This window comes from Girardinichthys multiradiatus, chromosome 14 (assembly GCF_021462225.1).
Source record: "Girardinichthys multiradiatus isolate DD_20200921_A chromosome 14, DD_fGirMul_XY1, whole genome shotgun sequence".
Classification (NCBI taxonomy): domain Eukaryota; kingdom Metazoa; phylum Chordata; class Actinopteri; order Cyprinodontiformes; family Goodeidae; genus Girardinichthys; species Girardinichthys multiradiatus.
This window is the reverse complement of record NC_061807.1, coordinates 7,261,527-7,287,988: the sequence shown is the minus strand read 5'-3', so window position 1 is coordinate 7,287,988 and position 26,462 is coordinate 7,261,527. Positions and strand designations below refer to the sequence as shown.

The window sequence follows — 26,462 nt, the reverse complement described above, 5'->3', positions numbered from 1 at the left end:
AGCTCCACCAGATTCACTGCAGACAGTAATGTTCTGGTGCTGCAGCTGAAGACCACAGGCTGCTCCTACTGAAGCTGAACATCATGTTTGAGGTTAGGATGTCAGGGTTAAGGCTATGGTGTCAATTAGGTTCTTTGATTAAGGCTACAGATCTACTGGTGACCGCTAAGGTGAAGGTAAATATCAGATTTAGGTACAAATGTTACTTTTAGAGGCCTTCAGAATTCACTAAATGGTGAAAACTTCCTTTTTAGTGTTAAAAAGCTGTTTCTGAGGACAACATGAAGCCTTGTCCCAACAGGAAACTGTTCTTGACCCAAACTAGATAAGAAGCTTAAACTGAAGTTTTCATGTGGAGCAGATTTCTTTCTTCCTACAGAACTCAGTTTCTGACCAAACAGCGCCCCCTGCTGGGCCAACACAAACAGAACAGTCAGTCATTTTCTACAGCTTCTTCCATAGTGGGTCACGGAGGAGGTGGTGTCTATCTCCAGCAGTCTACGGCGAGAGGCGAGGTTCACCCTGGACGGGTCGCCAGTCCATCGCAGGGCAACACACACAACCAAGCACACACTCATTCACACCTAAGGGCCATTTATAGAGACCAGTTAACCTAACAGACACGTCTTTGGACTGTGGGAGGAAGCTGGAGTACCCGGTGAGAACCTACGCATGCACAGGGAGAACATGCAAACTCCATGCAGAAAGACTCCTGGCTGGGAGTCGAACCCAGGACCTTCTTGCTGCTAGGCAACCAACTGCACCACCGGGGCGTTTAAGGTGATCATGTGAATTAAAAACATTGAACTTACTTATTTAATATCAAAAGGTACAACATGTACTTTCAGTGATATTTTTATTCATCTTGTCTCTCTGTGAAAATGGTTCCTGCAGCCTTAAATATCCCCTCAGAGGAAGAGGAAGAGGAAGAGGAAGAGGGTTTTACTCAGTGTGTCTGACAGAAACTGATGAAAACATTCAGATCTCTGAGAAACACCATGAAGGACACGTCCATCAGATTTCTGCTCAGTAAGTACAGATTCTCTCTGTCCATCTGCTGGGTTTCTGTTGATAACTGATGGTGGAGGAGAAGCTGGAGATCAGGTTTAAAACGTGTTCAAACACTCTGAGGATGAGCAACATGGAGTTAAAGTGAGAATAACTGCAGAAATGTCACAAAGTTCAACATCATATATAACAGTGAGGCTGGATGAGTCTGTTAGAAATCTGCTGCAGTTCAGTCATTACTTTAGCTGATAGATCCTGAGGCCCACTTTATAACTCCCATTGGTTTCAAACACATTAAAAACAGTGGTCTAGTTAAAGGCCTTTTAGATGAACAGCAAAGTAACAACTTTAAACAGTTTTATGATGTTTGTTGGCCTCCCTGTTTCAGGATTCTCTGCTATTCTTTATCTCCTAAACCTCCCTGCTGCCTTCCTTACAGCTGACCACAGCGTCTGAATCTATAGCTTCAACTGGGAATCAGAACCTCTGTGCTGGAATGGTTTAGGTCTCATCTTTCTGAGACCAGCTTTCCTGAGGAATCTGCTTCTTCTTCATCCTTTCTCATCCATGGAGTTCCCCAGGGTTCTGTTCCAGGGACATATTGTTTCCAATAATGTGCTTCGTTTAAACTCAATTTTAAGAAGATGTAACATCTATTTGCAGATAGATATTTCTAGTTAAAGCACAGATATTCTTTCTCAATAAATTCACTTTCTGACTGTCTTGCAGAAACTAAATTCTGACTTCAAACTGACTGAGTTTCAAGGAGATAAAATTTGAAGGTGTTTTGGACACAGTGGTAATTGCATCATATGAATCTGGATAGTTTTGTGTTTTTAAATGATTACATGTAAAATACTTGGCTTTGATACCTGATTGGTTCTAATTTTAATTCATAGTAAATAGAGCCAATTCAGTTTATTTCTTTAGCGCCAATTCATGTCGTCTCAAGGCAGTTTATAAAGTCAATTTAGTCGATTCATACAGATTTCAAGTCAGGTTCATTCATTCCAATTAATCCTAACTATCAAACAGTCAGATTCAGTTATTTATTGAAATTAGTTAAAAGTTTTTCTATCTAAGGAAACCCAGCAGATTGCATCCAGTCAGTGACTTGCAGCATTCACTCCTCCTGGATGAGCATGTAGAGACAGCACTGATCCAGGTGTACTTTCTATGTAAAAGTTCTAGATAATAACAAATACATCTTTTAAATAAATGTGTAAAGTAAGTCTTGGTACAGTTATATCCCAGCTTGGTGGTTGTAGGGCTCACTATGTTTGTGTTAATCAGGCCTGACTGAGATGGATGAAGCTACTGCAGCTTACAACAGCTTGTCTGCTAACGCTGCTTTCACTGACCTGCATATTTCAGGACTGGTTTTCAACTTTCACTTCTGACTTTTATGAATATAAATGAACAAGCTCCTGTTTGAATTCAATGTTTTTATTTATTTTGAAATTCAAATGTTAAAAAGCTCATGTTCATGTCTGCAGTTCTTACGAGATATTTCGTTTTTAATTCATTCAAACTGATTTTCCTTCTCTGTTTAGTTCTGACCTCAGGACTCTGCTGCACAAAAACACAAGGTTGGTTAACTTCATACGTTTTACTAAGTAAGCTAAACCTTTTCATCCCACACTTGTTTTACTTAAAGAAAGCAGGAAAATGTGTTTTATGTTCAGACCTGAACAATGAACTGGACTGGAGTCACAACACTGATGCTTTTAACAGGAAGGCTCAGAGCAGACTCTGCCCTGCCCTCTACTTTGCAGTGCAGCAGGTGCTACTGAAGAGCTTCTGTGAATCTGTGCTGGCATCAGCCATCTTCTATGGTGTTGGAGCAGCTACAGCTGAGAGGAAGCAGTTAGATTAACTCATCAGGAAGGCCAGCTCTGTCATAGGATGTCCCCCTGGACACAGTTCAGGTGGTGGGAGACAGAAGGACTGTAGCAAAAATAACGTCACTGTTGGACCATGTCTTCCACCTTATGCATGAAGCTGTTGCAGAACTGGAGAGCTCCTTGAGGGACAGACTGCATCCTAGGTGCACATGGAGCGTTATCACAGCTCCTTCCTCCTAGCAGCTGTTAACCATCACTGCTCCCAACAAATTTAACAAGTGTTTACATACCTGCTGTTATTGTAAAGTTTTTCCATTGTCAGTAAATAATCAGTTTTTTCTGATGCACAGTCAGAAATTCACAGTTTATACATTTTCAAATCATCCTGCTCACATTTCATTTAACATGAGAATGTCATTTTTAATAACCACACAATATTTCCATTACTGTACACATTACAGTTACTTTGCTGCTGACATGCCTCAATTTCCCCACTGAGGGACAATAAATAATGTTTCTATTCTATCCTATTTTATTTGGTGCCTCGACAATAAAACTCAAAGTGAAGTTTTTGATTCCTCCCAGCTGGTCTGACTGTGAGTCCCAGCAGATCTCAGTTCTTTGAAGAAGACTCTGTGTTTCTGAGCTGTGAGGAGGACAACATCTCTGCTGGATGGACTGTGAGGAGAAACACAACCAGAGAAACCAGAACTCAGTGTGATGGATGGGGGAAACCAGCAGGTTCTACCTGCTACATGAGCTACCTCCTCCCATCAGACACTGGAGTGTACTGGTGTGAGTCCAGAGAGGGAGCAGCCAGCAGCAGCATCCAGCTCACTGTCTCTGGTAAGATCAGACTGTGGAGTTAGTGTTGATGAAGCTGTGTGGAAATGGATGAAATGCTGTAGTTTGTCTCTGTGTTGAGGTGGATCAGTGATCCTGCAGAGTCCTGTCCTCCCTGTGATGGAGGGAGATGACGTCACTCTGAGCTGTCAAACAAAGACTTCCTCCAACCTCCCAGCTGCTTTCATTAAAGATGGCTCCCTCATCAGGACTGAGTCTGCAGGTCACATGACCCTCCACCATGTGACCAGCTCTGATGAAGGTCTCTACAAGTGTAACATCAGTGGTCATGGAGAGTCTCCATCCAGCTGGATCTCTGTCTCAGGTCAGCAGCTTCTCTGACTGCTTCAACCTTCATTATGAGACAAGATCTAAATAATTATCTTTGGTTCATTTCAGAGAAACCCACCATGACTCCTCCACCTCCATCCACCTCTCCTCCACCTACATCCACCTCTCCTCCACCTCCATCCACCTGTCCTCCACCTACCTGCACCTGTCCCACAGACAGCCAGTCTTCTGCCATCATGATCCTGGTTCTCACCTGTAGTGGTGCTGTGGTTCTCCTCCACTTCCTGGTTCTGTTGGTGAGGAGATGTGTCCACAGGAACCATGAAGGTCAGTGAAGCTTCACTTTCTAAGACTTTCTGTGATTAAATTCATAGAAACTCTCTTTAATTTGTTGTTTCCACTCAAGTCCAACAGTTTATGTTCTGAGTCTTTATTGTCTTCTGATCTTCTACAGATTTACACCAACATGAAGAACAATTTAAACACATATGAAGAGATCTAACATCTCAAAGAGCTGAATGTTGCTGTTTGTTTGTGTTGATTTCAGAAGCTGGATTTGATCCTCAGAACCTCGGACCCAGCAGAGGTAACTCTTCATGAGCTCTGGGTTGTTCTGGGATGGTTGCAAAGTTCAGGATCAGTTTGAAACAAAACCCTCATAATTTAGGACTTGAAATCAAACTGATGTTGAACATTATAAACTTAGTTATGAATTATAAATACAGTCATTGCATTGATCTGCTTCCTGCATCCATGTTTACTGTATTTCCATCAGTGACTTTCATTCCCCTGGTGGTCAGACTGTGTTACTACAGCTTCATCGTCTCCAGCCATTAGAAAAGCAGCAGCTTTACTGTAGTGAACAACAACACATTTAGTCAAGAGACACTTTAGAGAAGGATTGAGGTGGTCTCAGATAATAATCAATATCCTGCATGGAGACTGAGCATGCTCAGTGTCAGGAACCATGAAGAAGAGCAGATGTTAACAACTAGATGGTCCAGGGAGCAGGCTTACTGGGAACACTGGGAGGTTTCTAGTTCATCAGGTCCGTTTGACCAGCAGACATGAACATGAGGACCATCCAGCTTTCTTCAAGTTAGGATCATAAAACAGTTCTTGTCCTACAGGAACTACATAGATCAGATTGTTCTGAAGTTGGGTTATTTATGTTGGTGAGATGTTCATCTGCAGTTTGTGGTTCTTCTGAGAACATCTCTGTGGTCGTCCAGCTTCCTGGTCTTGATGAAAACATGAGAGTTAAACCACCACAGCTTCCTGTTGCTGGTTGGTCAGAACCAACCTGATCTCCACACAGACAGACCTACTGAAGGTGAAACTGACTCTGAGCTGTCAGAGTTCCCACCTCCATGTGGTCTGATGGTGATTATTTCCATTCTGACTGTGGTTTGGTCTGTTTTCTACCTTCAGCAGCAGAGATCATGTTTGTGGTTCATAAACCAACATTAAACACATTTAGTTTGTTAAAAGCAGCAGAAGAAGAAGAGCTGCTGATGTCCAATCAGCATTAAATACCTCTCTGTGTCCTGTCACTTTAAATAATGCCATTAGTGGACTGAAGTCCTGCAGATGAAGAACATCCTTCAGCTGCAGCAGCTGCAGTAATCTGACTGTTTTCTTTGCAGAAACTTCTACATCTGTCGTTTACTCAGCAGTGAAGACAGGAGACGTCCATCAGGGACAAATCATCTGCAGAGCCAAGAGGAGCAGAGACACAGCTGCTCCATCACATGTTAAAGACTGATTCAACCTAGTGTCAATAAAGCTTCAGATATTGACTGAAGTTAAAACTAAACCTCCTGTTGTCCTAACTGATGTCTGACTGGATCATGTTGTCCATCCTGGTGCATCTCAGCTGCAGCAGTGTTTTACTGCAGCTCCAGGCTGAGTTCAGCTCCTGTAAATATCTCCATCATCTGCAGCTCTGCTCCACTGAGACGTAGAAACAGACCAAGATTAACAAGAGGAGAGCTTCTGAGAACATCTGAGGAACATCAGACCTGCTCTGGTCCAGATGTGGTTCCCTGATGCTCCTCCCTGCTAAGAACAGATAAAGATCCTTTTGCTGCTGCATCAAATATCATCACAGTGTTATGGACCCGGTTTCCTGCTGCAGCCCTAAATGTCAGGATCTCATCTATTAAACATGTGTCCCATTAATCTGGTTCTGGTCCGATCTCTTTGTTTCTCCCAGAGTCTAAAGGTCAGGAACATTTCTGGAGGTCAGAACATGTTGACTATAAGAACCAGCTGGAGGGTTTAGAAACAAATGAGTTTCTGCTGAATTATTCACTTTCAGGAGCAACAACCACCAGAGGTGGAAAGTAACTAAGTACAAATACTTCATTACTGGACTTAAGAAGTTTTTTAAGGTATCTGTACTTTAGTTAAGTATTTCTGATGAGTTTCTACTTTTATTCCTACATTTGGACTCAAATATCTGTACTTTCTACTCCTTACATTCTCAAAACGGTCTCATTATTTTCACACACATTGAAAATGAGATGAAGTTAAAGTAGCAAGAAACTGGGAACATCAGCTGTGTGGCAGTGGTGGTTCTGGACCAGGTTTACCAGGGTGAGGTCAGTGTTTATTTCATGGGGGCACAAAACAAAAGAATGAAACAAAAACAGGGCAATATTTCATCAATTAATATTTTAAGTGAACCACAGAGTTACTTGCAGCTCTGGAGCTGCAGTTTGCAGACCCTGATCTAGCAGATGATCAAAACTAGGATTCTATCTCAAAACAACTGAAGCTAAAAGTGCAAGAACGTCATTTTTCATTCATTGAAAATGAAAACTGTAAATGTAAAAAATAAAGTTGGTTCAAGAGACCAATCAGTTATGGTTTCTGTGCCAGCACATATCATCATAAGAAATTGATTTAGCTTTATGTCTTCAGTACCGGGGCCAGGACCAGCTGTACAGGGACACTGGTTCCTGTCGGACCCTGTCTAGAACCACCCATGTTATGTGGAGAGAAGGTGTCCGGTAGAAGCCCGGTTTGAGACAATGAGAAAATCATCAACAGCGACAGTGAGCTGGGAAACCTTGCAGACGATACTGGAACTGATTCAGAGAAGCAAGACCTTCTCCATCCATGGCCTCATTGAAGATGACTCTTAGATGCTGTCAGTTCCTACAATGATTCATGGTCAATGCTCTGCATTTTATGACAACCTAAAAAACACGAGTTTCTGGCTTTTAAGGATTCTTCATCAAATCTGTAAAAAACACGTCCATGTAATCGTGCTTTTAGGGCAGGCTGTGAGCAAGAGAGGAAAACTATCCTGAGTTTTGTGCCTAAAGGTGTTTTATTTTGTAGAGATATTGAAAGAGTTATGTTTCATCAATGCTGGTAAGTAGTTTTTTATTTTTGTACTTAAGTGTATTTCAGAACCTGTATGTTTTTACTTGTACTTAAGTAAATGAGTTCAATCAGTACTTTTACTTTTATCAGTCTTTTTTACACAAGTATCTGTACTTTTATTAAGTAAAGGATCTGAGTACTGTGTCACCCCTGACAACCATGTGTCTCCATCTGCAGGTCTGACATTGAAGCAGCTACATGCTGCCCCCTACTGACAGGGACCTGGTACTACAACTACATTGTTTCAGCTCCAAAAGCAGAGCTGCAGATATCAGCCATGTCTAAAAATGGAAACAGAAGCAGTGTGTCAGCGCTTGGTTCGTCTGGTCTGAGTCATGTGATCAATGACGTGCAAAGCTTTGTTTGTGACGTCATTAGTTTGGTAGTTCAGCACCTGGTTCAGTGGTTTAGAAACAAGTGAGTCATTAGAGGGACTTGAGTTGTGTTTTGGTGGTGATGTTCTGGGATACAGAACCAGAGAGCAACATGTGGACGGACATGGAACCAGTGAGGAAGAGATGATAAAATAGAGCTGTATGTACAGGTTAAACTGGGCCCAGTTAGAAAGCAGGGCTGAGTCTTGATGATCCCACCACCATCTTGAACTGGTTCCATCTAGTGGTGGCAGTTAGAAACAAGAACCTAAAGACTCTCCTGTTGGCTACTTTATGGACAAATATGTGAATAAAAAGTTTTTTTAGATGAACAGAAATAAATGATTTATCTGTAGAGAATGTATTTATTATAACAGGATCCTCCACATACATGTTCCAGTTTTCTTGGCAGCTTTAATCATCTCTGACATCTTCCTGAAGGTTAGTTGAAGCTCATCTTCATGTCAGTAAAACTGTTAGAACTATTTAATGAATCCTGGTTCATGGTGTTTCTGTGGTGGAGCCATTTTTAATGTTGCTGTTATTACAACGTTTCACCACAAGAGGGGGCAGTCACACTAACAGCCACAGCTTCCAGACCCATTTACTGGAGGTTGGATGAGAAGGGTCAGAGGTCAGAACAGTTTCTGACCGTCTAACGTTGTGTGACGTCATATTAGATCTTTCTGGAGTTATGGGAAATGGAGTCTGGTCATTTTTACCTGGAGACAAGCAGGAGGAATAAAGAGGACTTCTCTTTATGTTATGGCAGCAGATCCCAGAGAGCTGAGATGACCAAGACATTTACTGGTTTCATCATGGTGGTGGTTGGAGATGACCAGAGCCGACCCGATTGGACTTCTTCCTTTCACACTTTAAACCTTTCCTTTTAAGGTCAGCACTTAGAGCTCCAAATGATGTCATAAATACTTTTCTTCCCATCAACTCTGTCCAGCTTCTGTGTCTCTGAAAAGGATCCCCACAGCATGATGCTGCCACCACCATGGTCCACATGGAGTGTTCTGGGTGAAGGTTCTTCTGCATGTTGTCCAGATCTTCCTTAATCTGACCATAGCAGCTTGTTCCACGTGTTTAATGGTTTCCCTACATGGCTGCTGGTAAACTGTAACTTTCTGAATGGGTCTGAATGGAAATTCATGCCACATTTCTAGAGAATGTTGGAGACAACTGGACAGATCTTTGTGAAAACTTCTAGGATTATTGGTTAAAAACAGAAATATGAAACCTGGAAGATTAATGATGAACGGGACTGAATTCTTACTGGAATAAAGATCTTCCATCATGAAATCTCAGCTGAATATCTTTATGTGTCTTAAAATGAACGTTAAAAGCAGACTAGACTCTCAAGGAAGACTGTAGATATGGACCATCCAACCACGTCTCTCAGCCTCATAACAGGGAGGATGGAGATAAACCATCCATCATAGGGAAGTTATTCATCACCAGAATATTTCCCAGACATGGTTCAACTCCCTGATCTATCTGATCTAGAACAACAAGGTGTTTCTTCCTGCAGATAATCTGAAGGTCCTGTATTAGAAATGAATCGTAAAGTTTTTACTGTGATTTACTTCCTGTTTTCTTTGTGTTTCATCTGAACCTTTTCTGCTCCACATCAGTTCAATTATTGATAAAAGGTTAACTTTTTATCATCTTTTTGAGATCATCTTCATGTTCATGAGTGCTGCATCGAGGTGTTTCATGGCGTCTGGAACAGATTCATTGTATTTAATTCATTTGAATGAGGAAAATAAATTCCACATATGAATGATTCCAGTTAGGAGCTCCATCACAGAACAAATTAAATGATAAAGTAGAGGCACCACCAGGGGCGTTTCTAGGGTCTGGAACATTGGGGGCTTTAGCCCAGGCCCTAAATAGTTTCATTTTCATCAGACAGCGGCCCAGTTTCTAAGTCATTTAGAAATAAACTAATATAGGACATGTTGAACCAGTTCTCTGCCTTGGCTGGTTTTCATTGAATGTTAATTATTGTCAATCAAACATCAAAGGTTAACAATAATTTTACTTGTTTTAATGTTTTGCTCGTAGTTGAAGTGAAGGATGAAGAGAAACAGTTTATAACTGATGAAAAAACATTTTAGTGAAGCAGATATTTTATGATCTTTTAATAAACTTTAATCTCAGTTTCTGCTCAGTCCGTCTGACTAAAGTTGTTCTTAAATTCAGAGAAACTCTGTTTACTGTGGCTCAATAAATGGGTTCCTCTTCTCATCGACTAGATGACCTTTGACACGTTCCTCTCATCAAGGTGTTCCAGTCCTGAGGCTCCAGGGTCGTCGTTTCTAAAAAGGAAACTGATATAAAGTTGATTTTCTGTAATCTTAGTCAAATGTTAAGATCCAAAAAACACATTTATTTATTGCTTTCTTTTAATTCTGCTGAGAACTTCCAAACTTAAATCTATCTATCTATCTATCTATCTATCTATCTATCTATCTATCTATCTATCTATCTATCTATCTATCTATCTATCTATCTATCTATCTATCTATCTATCTATCTATCTATCTATCTATCTATCTATCTATCTATCTATCTATCTATCTATCTATCTATCTATCTATCTATCTATCTATCTATCTATCTATCTATCTATCTATCTATCTATCTATCTATCTATCTATCTATCTATCTATCTATCTATCTATCGTGTGACTGAATCTTCTGCTTTGTACTTTGTTTTGTTCTTTGCTCAGTTTCACCAATAGGGGGCGACAGGCAGGAGCCCATTGAAGCCCAACATTGTCATTGGGCTGTTTTCATTATAAAGATGAGAACAACATACAAGCGTCAGAGTGAAGAGAAATTAGATCAAGTGAAGAAAATCTACAGGAGCAAATAATTTCACAATGAACCACAGCCAGAAAGGAGGACAGGAAGTGTCACGATGCCCCTAACCCACAGCTAGCTCCATCTGGGTGGAGGTACATGTCTTTACATTAGACCTTAGGTTCCTGCTGCTCCTCAGAGGAAGAGGAAGGTCTAACCTTCAGTCTCTGATTATATCTGAACAGATCTATCAGAGCTCTGAGAGACACCATGAAGCAAACATCTGTCAGATTCCTGCTCTGTAAGTAGAGATTCTTTCTGTACATTTACTGGGTTTCTGATGATAGCTGGTGGAGGAGAAGCTGGGAAACTGACTGGGAAACATGGTATGAATGGAAACTATCTGAGGTGTAAAATGTCTTCATGTGAGGAATTATTAATGATTTAGTTCAATCAAAATGATTTTTCTCCTCTTAGTTCTGACCTTATTGCTGAGCTGCACAACAAACCAAGGTTGGTTCACTTCCTGTTTTACACCCAAATATTCAGTGTTTTTGTCCATATTTAAAATAACTTTGAGCTCCAAGCTTTGATTTCGCTGCATAAATGTGGATCTTTGACATTATTGATAAACAAGAAGGTTTCATTCCAGCAGCTGGTCTGACTGTGAGTCCCAGAAGATCTGAACTCTTTGAAGGAGACTCTGTGTCTCTGAGCTGTGAGGAGGACAACATCTCTACTGGATGGACTGTGAGGAGAAACACAACAACAGAAACCAGAACTCAATGTGATGGATGGGGAGAACCAGCTGGTTCTACCTATAACATGAGCTACCTGTACCCATCAGACACTGGAGTGTACTGGTGTGAGTCCAGAGAGGGAGCAGCCAGCAGCAGCATCCAGCTCACTGTCTCTGGTAAGATCAGACTGTGGAGTTAGTGTTGATGAAGCTGTGTGGAAATGGATGAAATGCTGTAGTTTGTCTCTGTGTTGAGGTGGATCAGTGATCCTGCAGAGTCCTGTCCTCCCTGTGATGGAGGGAGATGACGTCACTCTGAGCTGTCAAACAAAGACTTCCTCCAACCTCCCAGCTGCTTTCATTAAAGATGGCTCCCTCATCAGGACTGAGCCTGCAGGTCACATGACCCTCCACCATGTGACCAGCTCTGATGAAGGTCTCTACAAGTGTAACATCAGTGGTCATGGAGAGTCTCCATCCAGCTGGATCTCTGTCTCAGGTCAGCAGCTTCAGGGTCATTTCAACACTGCCATCATCCACAGTCACCTGACCAAGTTTAATTCTCTTTACATGTAAATCAACACAAACCAATCCAGACCCGACTCTTTCTTCATCCACCTCACATGTTGGCCTTCGTGTTTTCATCCACCTGGTTGTGTTTTGTCCTTACTTCATCTCCACTCTCCTCATGATGTCTTTATATCGACACAGAAACACAGGTAACACTTTGAATCATTCACTAATCAGTTGATACATTCACCAGATCATGATTAGATAAAGATGGTTTTACAACATGTATAAAGTTATAATTCATCTAATTCTCACCAATTAAAACCTGCAGGAGACAATCTGCCCATCTCAGTGGTCAGGACTTCCTCCACAGAAGCTGAATAAAGACCGGATGATCTGTCTGATTATGTCATCATTGTTGTCACCACAGAGATTTCTGTGTAATGAGACCAGAATAGTTTTTAAGATCACAACAAGCAGAGCACCAATTAGACATCCCTGAGGAACTCTTGAACTGATCAAAGATCCTCACTGGACCAGGAACTTTCAGAGCTAATATTATACATCTAAGGAAAACCTTTAACTTTTAAATTGAAACCAGTTTAGTTTGTATTTGGATGTTTGTAACTCTGTCAATTTATCAAATGTAATGTTCTGTGTTAACAGACCATCAGCTCAGTGGTCTTCATGTTTCCTGTTACTGGAGAAACCTGCTGGTGAACCTAAAATGTTGAACAGCAGAACTGAAACTGTTGGAAAACAGATTAAAGGTTGTGATGTGATCATTTTATGTATATGTCAATCGATCATGTTTAGTTTGGAAATCAGTCTCTTATCTAACTTCTTCTGGTTTAAAGTGAGTTCAAACATCAGGCCTACATGGGGCATTGCATGTTCATCTCATTTAAACCACAGAAACCACCATCTTGTCTCTTGCTCTCGGTGGAAGACACACACGTTTTCTCTCCCTCCCTTCCTGCTGATCCCTGATTCTGCTTTTGTCTGTATTTTTCTCAGAGCCTCGCTTTGCATATCCTCCAAAACTTGTAAATTATGGATTTGATCAGCTGGACTCTCAACGTAATTTATCAAATCTGTTTTCAACCGGAAGACAGGGTAAAGGAGACACTCTTGTCCAGGCGGGACGTTCTTCTCTGGAAACACAACGGATTCTTGGCAGCAGTGGAAGATTGTGTTCCTGACTACGATGTCGGTCGAGGACGTAGAAAATGTCTACATATTTGGACTTTTGATAACAGGATTTCTGCTTTTTGGAGTTGGTGGTTACCTGGCTTATCGAGTGATTCGCAAAACGTGGGTGGCTGTTCAAAGCGTTCCAAAGCTGCCTGTAGAGCGATCAACACTCAGACTGAAATGTTAAGAGAGCAGAATCACAAGCTGGACACGATTCTTGAACAAAAACGCAGCCTGGCAGCGGTTGGACTCAGAGGTTAAAGGATATAATCTTGGAGAAGTTGTACGCTCCAGATCTGTGGAAAGTACCAGAAATTTGGCTATTTGGATTCACAATTGAGACATACCAGTAAAACTCTTACGGTGGTTGGAAATTCACAACTGCCTGAACCACAACATTTATTGTTTTTCTAAATCTGGCGCCCCAATGTGGCCTTAGCAACTTCTGCTAACTGGCTATCGATAAAATATCTCCTGGATGTTATAAAAACACAACGCTCTTCCCCAGCACTCCCCTACCAGCTGTGTGCTGATAGGACTATGTGGCCGATTGATAAAACTTTCACCTCTCTTCTCAAGGACAATGGTGCTTCTATCAGTGTTGACAGTCTAATTCTTGCAAAAACACTCAAATTTACAGAAGTTGGACAATGAAACTGAAACACCTGTCATTTTAGTGTGGGAGGTTTCATGGCTAAATTGGACCAGCCTGGTAACCAGTCTTCATTGATTGCACATTGCACCAGTAAGAGCAGAGTGTGAAGGTTCAATTAGCAGGGTAAGAGCACAGTTTTACTCAAAATATTGAAATGCACACAACATTATGGGTGACATACCAGAGTTCAAAAGAGGACAAATTGTTGGTGCACGTCTTGCTGGCGCATCTGTGACCAAGACAGCAAGTCTTTGTGATGTATCAAGAGCCACGGTATCCAGGGTAATGTCAGCATACCACCAAGAAGGACGAACCACATCCAACAGGATTAACTGTGGACGCAAGAGGAAGCTGTCTGAAAGAGATGTTCGGGTGCTAACCTGGATTGTATCCATAAAACATAAAACCACTGCTGCCCAAATCACGGCAGAATTAAATGTGCACCTCAACTCTCCTGTTTCCACCAGAACTGTCCGTCAGGAGCTCCACAGGGTCAATATACACGGCCTGGCTTCTATAGCCAAACCTTTGGTCACTCATGCCAATGCCAAACGTGGGTTTCAATGGTGCAAGGAGAGCAAATCTTGGACTGTGGACAATGTGAAACATGTATTGTTCTCTGATGAGTCCACCTTTACTGTTTTCCCCACATCCAGGAGAGTTACGGTGTGGAGAAGCCCCAAAGAAGCGTACCACCCAGACTGTTGCATGCCCAGAGTGAAGCATGGGGATGGATCAGTGATGGTTTGGGCTGCCATATCATGGCATTCCCTTGGCCCAATACTTGTGCTAGATGGGCGCGTCACTGCCAAGGACTACCGAACCATTCTTGAGGACCATGTGCATCCAATGGTTCAAACATTGTATCATGAAGGTGGTGCCGTGTATCAGGATGACAATGCACCAATACACACAGCAAGACTGGTGAAAGATTGGTTTGATGAACATGAAAGTGAAGTTGAACATCTCCCATGGCCTGCACAGTCACCAGATCTAAATATTATTGAGCCACTTTGGGGTGTTTTGGAGGAGCGAGTCAGGAAACGTTTTCCTCCACCAGTATCACGTAGTGACCTGGTCACTATCCTGCAAGAAGAATGGCTTAAAATCCCTCTGACCACTGTGCAGGACTTGTATATGTCATTCCCAAGATGAATTGATGCTGTATTGGCCTCAAAAGGAGGCCCTACACCATACTAATAAATTATTGTGGTCTAAAACCAGGTGTTTCAGTTTCATTGTCCAACCCCTGTAGATACATTCGCACCCTCAAAATTCCACTGTACCCTTGCTGAATCTTTACTTATGTGTGTGTTGCTTACCACTGCTGAGGTTTTTTGTATTATTTCAGACTCTATTCTGCTCAGAATAGAGTCTGAAATATAATTTTTTCCTCCTATCTTACTTTACCTAAATGTGTGATTTCATTACTTTTCTCGGATTTTCAGATTTCTCAGAAGGATTAGCAGCAAAAGCCAAATATTATTAGTATTTGAAATGTTTGGACTAAAACTGTTTTATACCAGTGATCCAGCTTTTCTACTTAGACTTCAGTGAGTGCCCATGACTGTTACTATTTGAATGATGGGACCATAGCTGCCTCATACCAGCGACCTCAAGGATTAATATCATTTTTCTTCTAGCCCAGGATGAATTTCTTACCACTTAATGAACTAATTACCTAACTAATTAGAAAGATTGGATTAGAACCATCTTTTACCAGTAAACCCACAAAGATTATTAATGTCATTTGATTTGATTTTCTGTATCATTGTATTGATTTTCCTCATGGGCAGCGCTTTGAGGGCCTTGTTGCTGAAAAGCCCTAAATAAATAAATTTGACTTGATCTGCTGCTGATTCCAGAGACACTTTAACTAAAGCTGCTCCCAGCCTGACTTCACCGCCCTGACCAGTCAGAGTTTCCATCAGTGTCTGGTCTGATAGTTCTCCTGTTTGCATGAACACAGTGTGACTGAATAATCTGTTTTGTACTTTGTTTTGTTCTATGTTTAGTTTCGCCAATAGGAGGCGCCTTTGAGCACCTCTCTTACAGAAAGACTGACATCCAACGGTTACATTGGGGTGTTTTACATTAAGCTGAGAGCATTTCAGTTCAACCAGCTACAAATGATTACTGGTAAACTGGTATTCATGACCTCTGATCTTTTGTAATGAGCTCTAAGTCTTTGAGATTGAGAGGCCCCACTGCTATCACTCTAATCTACACGTCTTTCCCCTGATTCTCTTTAAGACTTCAATCAGGTCTCTGCTAATGAATATTTTTTGGTCAAACCTGCAAAAACATGAGTCATGTTGTGTATAGCAGCTCCTGTCTCCCAGTGACCTCAGCACCAGCAGGGAGGTTTAGGGTCTGCCTGCAGCGGGATAACTGTCTTCACTGCTTCTGGAAAGGAACTATTTCTGAGATTATTTGTTCTTGCTGTGATGTTCCTGAATCTTCCTGACTGAAGTGGAACAAGGAGTGCATTGCCTGGGTGGGTGTGGTCTATATGTGTCTGGCTCTTTTCTGGACTCGTGCTGCATAAATCGAGTCCAGATCTGGTAGACGACATCCCACAATCCCCTGTGCTGTCCTCATCACCTGTGGTAAGTCCTTTCTCTCCTGTGCCGTGCAGCTCCCATCCCACACTGTCTCACTGAGGCACAGGATGCTTTCAGTTGTGGTCCTGTCAAAGTTTGTGAGCAGCTGAGTAAAGAGTCCAGTCCGTTTCAGCTTCCTGAGAAATTAGAGCCGTTGTTGGACCTTCTTCACCAGGTGGGAGGTGTTCTCAGTCCAGGAGAGGTCAGAGGAGATGTGAATGCTCAGGAACTTTATGCGGTCCACAAGCTCCACCACCGCCCCCTGTATGTAGAGAGGAGCATGTTCAGTCAAATTAAAACACTTAGAAAGTCTCATGGACCTCCTGTGATCCACTATGACCTCTTTGGTCTTGCTGTGTTCGGTATGAGGTTGTTTCTGGAGCACCACTGAGTCAGACTGTGGACCTTCTTTCTGTAGTGGGTCTCATCATTGTTAGATATGATGTCCACAAACTTCACCACCATGTTTGTTTTGTGAATAGCAGAGCAGTCGTGTGTGAATAGGGTGAAGAGGTCAGGGCTGAGAACACAACCCTGCAGCTGGTGTTGAGGATCAGTGAGGCAGATGTGAGTTTCCCTTTCATCACCACCTGTTGGTGAGGAAGTCGCTGATCCAGGAGCAAAGTGGTGCAGATGAACCAAGGTTGTGGAGCTTCATAGGGTGCTGCACATGAGTGCTAATGAGACAGCATCTTCTATGGAGCGATTCTCCCTGTAGGTGAACTGCAGGTTCTCCAGGGTGTCCATGATTTTAGTGTCCGACCTGACACCATTCTGGACCTGCAGCCTTGTTGATGTTGATCTTCTTCATAATAGAGGTCACTTGGTGCAGCTGCAGGACTAGAGGCTGATGCTGCACCTCCGACTGAGGTGGTTGTTCAGTCCTTCTGCTGCTTGGAGTGTCACAGCGTGCAAAGAAGGTGTTTAAGGGGTCATGGCTGAGCTGCTGGTCGCTATGCTTATAATCTTTGATGGATCAGATGCCTCTCCACATACTGCATAGGTCCAAATCAGCATCCTCTTTAAACACTCCCCAGTCTGTGTGCTTAAAGCAGGCATCTTCAGTCGAAACCCGGATGGTTCTGATGATGGGTTTGGTTCTGCCGATCAGAGATGTGATCTGACATTCCAAAGTGAGGAGCTGCCTTAGCTCTGTATGCTTTAGTGATGTTACAGTGAACCTGGTCCAGTGAACTGGACTCTCTGGTTGGAAACTTGATGATCTGGGGAGCCCAGCTTTTAATTCCACATGATTAAAGTCTCCAGCTACGATCACAGCTGCCTCTGGATTATCCTTCATTTGGCTGTTGATAAAGCTATGTAGTTGTTCCAGGGCTAGCTTAGCATTAGCTCTTGGTGGTACGTAGCATGCTACGATTATAACAGAGCTGAGATCTCTCACCAGTTTAAATGGTCTTCACTTCACTGCCAGATATTCCAGATCGGAGGAGAAGAAGGTTCTGATAGTTTTTGTACCTGTGCACCAGGAGTTGAGGATGTATAAATGTTGCAGTGTTATAAAATCTTTTATCAAAAGTGATCAGCTCCATAGGAGCAAAATATCTTTCTACATTATAGACGACTATTACTGTCATTAAGAAACATTTGTATTTCATCAAGTTCCTCAGCAGGTGTTCCTGCTTGTGTTTTAGTGTCTGTCTCTTCTGATTGGTCCTGGACCAGACAGAGGAATTTAAGATAAACTGAATAAGACTGAAGATTTAACGGATGTACTAATTGAACACAACATATTTCATCAGTAAACAGGTTGAGATGGTCACAAAGACTCAATGTTTCTCAGTCTACAGACCAACTGTCCACAGTGAACATCTGCAGCCTTAAAGTCAGATGGAGCCTGACCTTTGAAGGTGGAGCTATCTATGGTTCTGGATGTCCATGGTTCTGGATGTCCATGGTTCTGGATGTCCATGGTTCTGGATGTCCATGGTTCAGATAAATACTTGATTTTATGTTTTATGGTATTTTAAAATCTGACCAGTGTAGATGTGCCTGAAGGTTTGGTCAGATTATTTAATAAACCACCAACAACAACAGTAGAAATAAATAGTCACTTATTTTAATTAAGAAGTGTTGGTATTTAATAAATTTTTTTTTTTTTTTACCTTTGTTCATACTTTAATACAGGTAGACCAATGTCAGGGGTGCACTTTAATGCACTCTAAGCTTATCGCTGTGCGGCCATAAAACCACGTATAGAAGCTATGTGGTCTGATTGGAGGATAAACTGTTGGGTAAAATATATCTGAAAGGATGAACAGCCACCAACACTCATGTTGCTTTGCAGCTCAAACAGACAGAATTACCTATAGGCTAAAAACACTGTGCTGCAGAACATCAAACTTCTCAAAGTATTGAACCAACATCAACCCAAGAAATTTCAGCAATGACAGCAGATGTGGTGAAGAACTGATTCAGGTAATGCTACACTTTCTATAAGCGGCCTTGTTGTTTCAGGTGCAGCATCCATCAGTCACTTTATTTTTAGCTGCAACTGAAATAATTAGTGGGTCAAAGCTGAAAACATATATATAACTAGCACTTCATATTTTTTTTAAATGCCACTTGTAATGGGGTGTGAATACTTTTTTGGAGGCCACAATAGCAGCCAGCTGCATTACGTGAGACAGTAACTTGACACAGACTGATAGGAGATGTTTTATTTATGCTGTAAATATCAAAGCTGTTCCAGGAGATGTTTGTTTACCTGAACATGTCTTTATAACAACAACAATTAGAATAATTTAAATTATAATGAAGTCTCTAAATGAAAGGACGACATAGAAACTGAATTTCTCTGCTAGACACTTAACAAAGTCTTATTTAATTTCTCAAAATAACCAAAATCACAACAAATTGAACATAGCAGTCCTGCTACACTGCCCCCTGTTGGTGACCTTAGGCGTGTGTCCTGCTTCATTTCCCTGTTATGTTCAAAACCACTGCATTCAATATTATTCTTAGGTCAAAACAACAGAAAACACTGAAGAAGGTGAACAGTGGGGAGATAAGATCTACAAGTACATTTCCTCGACTTTAATGTATTTCCTTACAAGGTTGGTTTAGTTGACTTTAGATTTTAAACAGTATCCTCTTAAAACATATTCCTATTCAGATAATTAAAAACCACCATGAGTTCTGCTGCTCACATTACATTCATGTGGCTGGAACCAATCCAGAAAACTATGTCCCAGGACAGGACATTTAGGGTCAACTTTTTTGAACAAATACAGGTCCTTCTCAAAAAATTAGCATATTGTGATAAAGTTCATTATTTTCCATAATGTCATGATGAAAATTTAACATTCATATATTTTAGATTCATTGCACACTAACTGAAATATTTCAGGTCTTTTATTGTCTTAATACAGATGATTTTGGCATACAGCTCATGAAAACCCAAAATTCCTATCTCACAAAATTAGCATATCATTAAAAGGGTCTCTAAACGAGCTATGAACCTAATCATCTGAATCAACGAGTTAACTCTAAACACCTGCAAAAGATTCCTGAGGCCTTTAAAACTCCCAGCCTGGTTCATCACTCAAAACCCCAATCATGGGTAAGACTGCCGACCTGACTGCTGTCCAGAAGGCCACTATTGACACCCTCAAGCAAGAGGGTAAGACACAGAAAGACATTTCTGAACAAATAGGCTGTTCCCAGAGTGCTGTATCAAGGCACCTCAGTGGGAAGTCTGTGGGAAGGAAAAAGTGTGGCAGAAAACGCTGCACAACGAGAAGAGGTGACCGGACCCTGAGGAAGATTGTGGAGAAGGGCCGATTCCAGACCTTGGGGGACCTGCGGAAGCAGTGGACCGAGTCTGGAGTAGAAACATCCAGAGCCACCGTGCACAGGCGTGTGCAGGAAATGGGCTACAGGTGCCGCATTCCCCAGGTCAAGCCACTTTTGAACCAGAAACAGCGGCTACAGAGAAGCAGCACTAGACTGTTGCTCAGTGGTCCAAAGTACTTTTTTCAGATGAAAGCAAATTCTGCATGTCATTCAGAAATCAAGGTGCCAGAGTCTGGAGGAAGACTGGGGAGAAGGAAATGCCAAAATGCCAGAAGTCCAGTGTCAAGTACCCACAGTCAGTGATGGTCTGGGGTGCCGTGTCAGCTGCTGGTGTTGGTCCACTGTGTTTTATCAAGGGCAGGGTCAATGCAGCTAGCTATCAGGAGATTTTGGAGCACTTCATGCTTCCATCTGCTGAAAAGCTTTATGGAGATGAAGATTTCATTTTTCAGCACGACCTGGCACCTGCTCACAGTGCCAAAACCACTGGTAAATGGTTTACTGACCATGGTATCACTGTGCTCAATTGGCCTGCCAACTCTCCTGACCTGAACCCCATAGAGAATCTGTGGGATATTGTGAAGAGAACGTTGAGAGACTCAAGACCCAACACTCTGGATGAGCTAAAGGCCGCTATCGAAGCATCCTGGGCCTCCATAAGACCTCAGCAGTGCCACAGGCTGATTGCCTCCATGCCACGCCGCATTGAAGCAGTCATTTCTGCAAAAGGATTCCTGACCAAGTATTGAGTGCATAACTGTACATGATTATTTGAAGGTTGACGTTTTTTGTATTAAAAACACTTTTCTTTTATTGGTCGGATGAAATATGCTAATTTTGTGAGATAGGAATTTTGGGTTTTCATGAGCTGTATGCCAAAATCATCCGTATTAAGACAATAAACGACCTGAAATATTTCAGTTAGTGTGCAATGAATCTAAAATATATGAATGTTAAATTTTCATCATGATATTATGGAAAATAATGAACTTTATCACAATATGCTAATATTTTGAGAAGGACCTGTATTTAGCTGTTCAGTTCAATTCAAAGATCCTTGGATGGAAACTAACCTAATAATATGAAGGCATAACAGGTCCAGCTGCAAAATGTAAAGGAATCTGTCACCTGAAAAATAAATGATTAATTTATTAAATAATTAATAATTACAAGGAGTACTTTCTATGGGAAGGAAAAGTAAATGTTAATGGATGTAGCTCCTTTAGTCGTTTCATCTAGAAAGAAAGAACAGATAAACTCTGAGCCAGTTTTCAAGGTTAGAGTCTGAAAGAGAGAACATAGAGTTAGTTACAGTAGAAGCTCAGTCAGTAGCCATGTCTAGGAGAGAGAAAGGGTTAAACACTAAAAGACAGGGCCATGTGGATCATCTGTAGAAGGTGAGCATTAAGTTGTTGCCAGCAGAAGCTCAGACGATTCCCCTCTCCAGAAAGGTGTCACAGGTAGACACAGAGTCAGGCCAGGTGTAGCTTCTAGTAAGAGAAAAGAGAGAACAAAGTTAAAAGCTGAAATAACAGCAAATAATGCAGAATTGGAGAGTAGTGTGTAGTAACTGGTATTATGCTGGTTTTTTACAGGATCCTTCGTATTCCAGCAGATGGAGACAAATCATCTCCTCATCAGCAAAAAACTGAGTTTCACTTCAATCTGAAAAAAATAACTTCTAACACCTGATTATTGGTTAAAAACAGAAACCAGGATGATTTGGTCTGAATCATTAATGTCCACATTTATTTGGTCTGACTTACCAACCACTACAGTCCACAAACATCTCTGTTTGGGTCATTTTAGGTTATGTTTAGGTGTGGTTGAGTTTACCTCTGGTTCTCTAACATCTTGCTGGGTCCACTCTGCCTTCCACCGTCAGGAGACAGAATGATCTGCTGCAGGTAAAGAAAACCTGTCATCTTTCTCAGAAATATATTGCATTGAATGCAGGTCGGTACATGAGGAAATCATTTAAGATAAAACTAACCATCTCCTCATAGCAGACGTATGTAATAGAAGAAGCTTTTCTTTGTTGCGTAGCTTTAATAAAATGTGTTTGTTCCTGCAGAGCTGCTCAGACCTGTTCTCTGCAGGCCTCAAACAGATCAGAGATCTGTCCTCTGCTTCAACAAACCAGAACCAGTCAGGTTTACACTAATTCATCCTGAGATGACTTCCAGCTGAGAACAGCACAACATGCAGCAGAAAACCTGGTTATTATCTAACGTTGATTTAACCTTGACCCTGTTTAACTTGTGTTTAAAAACACACAGACAGCAGCAGGAAAGCAGGCGCCATGGTGACGCCACACCCCCATGTTTTCCATCAACATTTGAAATTCAAAGCTGGAGGATCAGATTACACGTCTGAAAGGTTTGCTGCTGGCGCCACAGAGAGCTGGAACCGCCTGTGTTGAAATAATCTGGTTAACATCAAGCTTCAGTCAGATTATAACCTTCTAATCTCATGATTCAGACCTAAACTATAAGAAGAACTAAATAGTTCTGAGATGAGGCGGGACGTGTTAACACCACGCTGGGGGTTTCCACCCATACAGCTGAAAAAGCCCACAGGGTTCTGAATCATGGTTCTTTCCTCATGTAACACTACTGGGTCTTTCCTTATAAAGCACTATATATATATATATACAGAACAAGAACTATGACTAGAGGTGAGGAGGAGGAGTTGTTTTCTTTTGAAATGACTTCCTCATTCATGTCGAGGGGGAAATCATGTCGGTTAATGAGTTCTGGGAAGAGCACAAAAAAGTCCAAACAGCAGGTACTGTAGTTACAGTCAGACATAAATGGATCTATTCTGATATAAAGTAATAGAAAGAAAAAGTTCTGATCCAGAACGATGGAGGCAGATCAACCGTGTTTAACCTGCTGTGTTGGTGTTGTGGTTACATACGTGTTAGAGGTCACGCTGTGAGGAACAGAGCTGTGGTCTGTGTTGAAACCTGCTAATGATTCACAGTAAAGAGGAAGAACTGGTTCACTACAAAGTTCCCTGTTCTGTTGTCTTGGTTCTGATCCGTTAGAGCAACACAGGTTTTTATTTTCTAACAGTTGAGAAAAGAGGTCAGTTTAACTTTCTACAGCAGAACCAGGAGAAGAAACACCAAACTGCAGCAGTCTGGTTCCTGTTTTATATAAGAGTCCCAGTTTATATTCAGAGCACAAAGGGTGAGGTCGGGTATTTTTCCACCAGCAGCTTGGAACCGAGCCCAGAGGGAGGGTTCAGACTGAGTAATGACTGGGTGTGGATGTTTGACTCGCACGAACAGGATGTGGCTTTAGAGGAAACAGAGACCAGTTTCTGAGAAACGAAAGCTATCTTTACTGGTAAACAAATCTATCTTTACTGGTAAACAAATCTATCTTTACTGAGAAACAAATCTATCTTTACTGAGAAACGAAATCTATCTTTACTGCAGCACATTTCCTCCATCTGCTCCACTTAATTCATGCTGCAAACATCACTGAAGCTGTAAAAGAAACAATCATGTAAAAATGCATCTAAATGAACTTTAGTTGATCTCATTGAGGCCAAATGAATTGAAGGCTGGTTTTATTCTGCAGGAATAAATGCTGAGCTGAAATAGATCAAATCTAAAGAGTTCAGAGTCACTGTTTCTGGTTCTGTTCTTCAGACTGTCTGCAGATTCAGACGAATGACAGGAAAGCTGGTTCTGAACATGTTGGACTGATTATTACTGGTTCTGGACCTGAGGGACTGTGGGCTGGGAAATAATACTTTAATATTCTGACGCTAAAAGCCAAAACCCAGAGTTAAACAGTTCATCATGTAGGAACATTTCAGAATCTTTCCACTCTCACTGCATAAAAACCCATTAGTTCATGTGATATTTCCATCTCAGACTCCATTTACAGGAAAATATCACACTGTGGTTCAAATGACAGAGGAGCTATTCATGGAGCTGCAATGATTAGAACCTACAGACTCTGTCCTTCAGGCCTTTTATTATCTAGGCTGTAAACTCAGTTTCTCACTGAATATAAAACCTTTTATATCAGCAGGAATTTTATCTGTCAAACTTTGTTACTTTCTGTTCCTGTTCTGAGTTACTGGGAGTGATGGTTTCTAACTGACTTCAACCTTCACAAACATCTCCAGCTACAGACATGACTGAACCTGAAACTATTTGACCTCAGAGTCTTAGTTAATCCTTTCTGTCAGAACCTGCACCATGTTTACTGCGATTAGAGTCTCTGCACACACCTGCAGAGTCAACAACACCTTGACTTTGTTCATATGTTCAGTTCTGCAGTGGGTCTTTTAGAGGTGACTGCTGACCAGAAATAAATGATACATGCTGATAGATGATAGCAGGAACAGCATCTGGTGTTTGCACTGGATACACTTCTTGGCTGGACTCTAAAACACATTCTTTCAGCATTTACATGTGAAACCTTGCATTGTGCAAATTTTCCATGCAAAGGTTACCTGCTCCAGGGTTAATTGTGGAGTACAACAGGGTTCAGTACTTGGGCCAATTCTGGATCATTCACTCGTCGTCTTTCGTTTATCCGGGACCGGGTCGCGGGGGCAGCAGACTCAGCAGAGACACCCAGACATCCCTCTCCCCAGACACCTCCTCCAGCTCCTCCGGGGGGAACCCAAGGCGTTCCCATGCCAGCCGAGAGACATAGTCCCTCCAGCGTGTCCTGGGCCATCCCCTGGGCCTCCTCCCGGTGGGACGTGCCTGGAACACCTCCCGAGGAAGGCGTCCATGAGGCATCCGATATAGATGCCTGAGCCGAGGTTCGACTATCGGCCGGACTCTCCTCTCCGATACCCTGGCGTAGGCCTTACCAGGGAGGCTGAGGAGTGTGATCCCCCTGTAGTTGGAACACACCCTCCGGTAACCCTTCTTATGAAGGGGGTCCACCACCCCACTGTGCCAGTCCAGAGGCACTGTCCCCAACCGCCACGCAGAGGCGTGTCAACCATGACAGCCCCACAACATCCAGAGACTTGAGGTACTCAGAGCAGATCTCATCCACCCCCGAAGCCTTGCCACCGTGGAGCTTTTTAACCACCTGAAAGATGATGAAAGACTCCAACCCAGAGTCCCCAGCCTCTGTTTCCACCAGGGAATGCGTGACGGCAGGATTGAGGAGATCCTCGAAGTACTCCATCCACCGCCTGATAATCTCCAGCAATCGGGGTCCAGCTCTGCACATGTTTCAGTCCTTCATAACAAACGGACCCTACTGAGTCCTGGTGGAGACCGTATTCTGCAATCTACACTCATCAAACTGTACTTTTTTAAAATTTTGTCTCAGGGAGGATGCATTCGTTATGCCAAAAGACTGTTGAAGCAAACTGACCTATTCCTAGCAGCTGTTCACTACTAACATTTGAGTGTCCAGCAATCCCCGAATCCGGTGTCCACCACCGGATTCGGGGATTGCCACCGCAACAGGCACCACAGACCTTACGGCGGCAGATACGGGTGGCAGCATCGACAATAAATGCGGAGAACATGGTTCACTCGGACTCTTTGTCTCCAACATCCCCTGGAATCTGGTCAAAGCTCTCACGGAGGTGGGAGTTGAATACATCCCTGGCCGAGGGATGCCAGACGTTCCCAGCAGACCCTCACAATGTGATTGGGCCTGCCAAGTCGGTCGGGCTTTCTCCTCTCACCACCAGGTGGTGATCAGTGGACAGCTCAGCCCCTCTCTTCACCCGAGTGTCCAAAACATGTTGCCGAAGGTCTGACGAAATGACAACAAAGTCGATCATCGACCTCCTGCCTAGGGTGTCCTGGTGCCAAGTGCACTGATGGACACCCTTATGTTTGAACATGGGGTTCATTATGGACAATCCGTGACTAGCACAGAAGTCCAATAACAAAACACCGCTTGGATTCAGATCGGGGAGGCCATTCCTCCCGATTACGCCTCTCCAGGTGTCATTGTCGTTTCCCACGTGGGCGTTAAAGTCCCCCAGCAGAATAATGGAGTCCCCGGGAGGGGCACTATCTAGCACCCCCGACAGGGATGCCAAGAAGGCCGGGTACTCCGCACTACCGCCTGGCCCGTAGGCTGAAAAGACAGTCAGAGACCTCTCCCTAACCCGAAGGCACAGGGATGCAACCCTCTCATCCACTGGGGTAAACGCCAACACGAGACGACTGAGCTGGGTGGCGACAAGCAAACCCACACCAGCCCGCCGCCTCCATCCGTGGGCCACTCCAGAGTAGAAAAGAATCTAGCCCCTCTCGAGGAGATGGGTTCCAGAGCCCACGCTGTGCGTAGAGGTGAGCCCGACTATTTCAAGTCAATATCTCTCGACCTCCCGCACCAGCTCAGGCTCCTTTCCCCCCAGTGAGGTGACATTCCA

At 42.6% G+C, this 26,462-nt stretch overlaps 2 protein-coding genes and 1 long non-coding RNA gene across 4 annotated transcripts; 2 read left to right on the top strand and 1 right to left on the bottom strand.

Annotated features, from left to right (window-relative positions):
• The first annotated feature begins 912 nt into the window (after window positions 1–912).
• Window positions 913–6,167, top strand: LOC124880584 (Fc receptor-like protein 5). Its single transcript, XM_047385850.1, has 7 exons — window positions 913–1,029; window positions 2,562–2,597; window positions 3,438–3,698; window positions 3,778–4,020; window positions 4,095–4,313; window positions 4,534–4,572; window positions 5,633–6,167. Exons 1-7 carry the CDS (start codon window positions 969–971, stop codon window positions 5,749–5,751), a joined length of 978 nt encoding a protein of 325 aa, XP_047241806.1. The 5' UTR covers window positions 913–968; the 3' UTR covers window positions 5,752–6,167.
• Window positions 6,168–9,787: 3,620 nt separating this feature from the next.
• On the bottom strand, window positions 9,788–24,409 carry LOC124880632. Of its 2 annotated transcripts, none has more exons than XR_007041389.1 (3): window positions 21,918–24,409; window positions 12,132–12,252; window positions 9,788–10,092 (listed from the first exon to the last, which is right to left on the bottom strand). It is a non-coding gene; the product is annotated as an uncharacterized LOC124880632 (long non-coding RNA). The 2 variants fall into 2 exon arrangements; XR_007041388.1 differs by having other exon boundaries at window positions 9,788–10,080.
• On the top strand, window positions 10,657–11,888 carry LOC124880609 (Fc receptor-like protein 5). Its single transcript, XM_047385883.1, has 2 exons — window positions 10,657–11,483; window positions 11,563–11,888. Exons 1-2 carry the CDS (start codon window positions 11,174–11,176, stop codon window positions 11,880–11,882), a joined length of 630 nt encoding a protein of 209 aa, XP_047241839.1. The 5' UTR covers window positions 10,657–11,173; the 3' UTR covers window positions 11,883–11,888.
• Window positions 24,410–26,462: the final 2,053 nt, after the last annotated feature.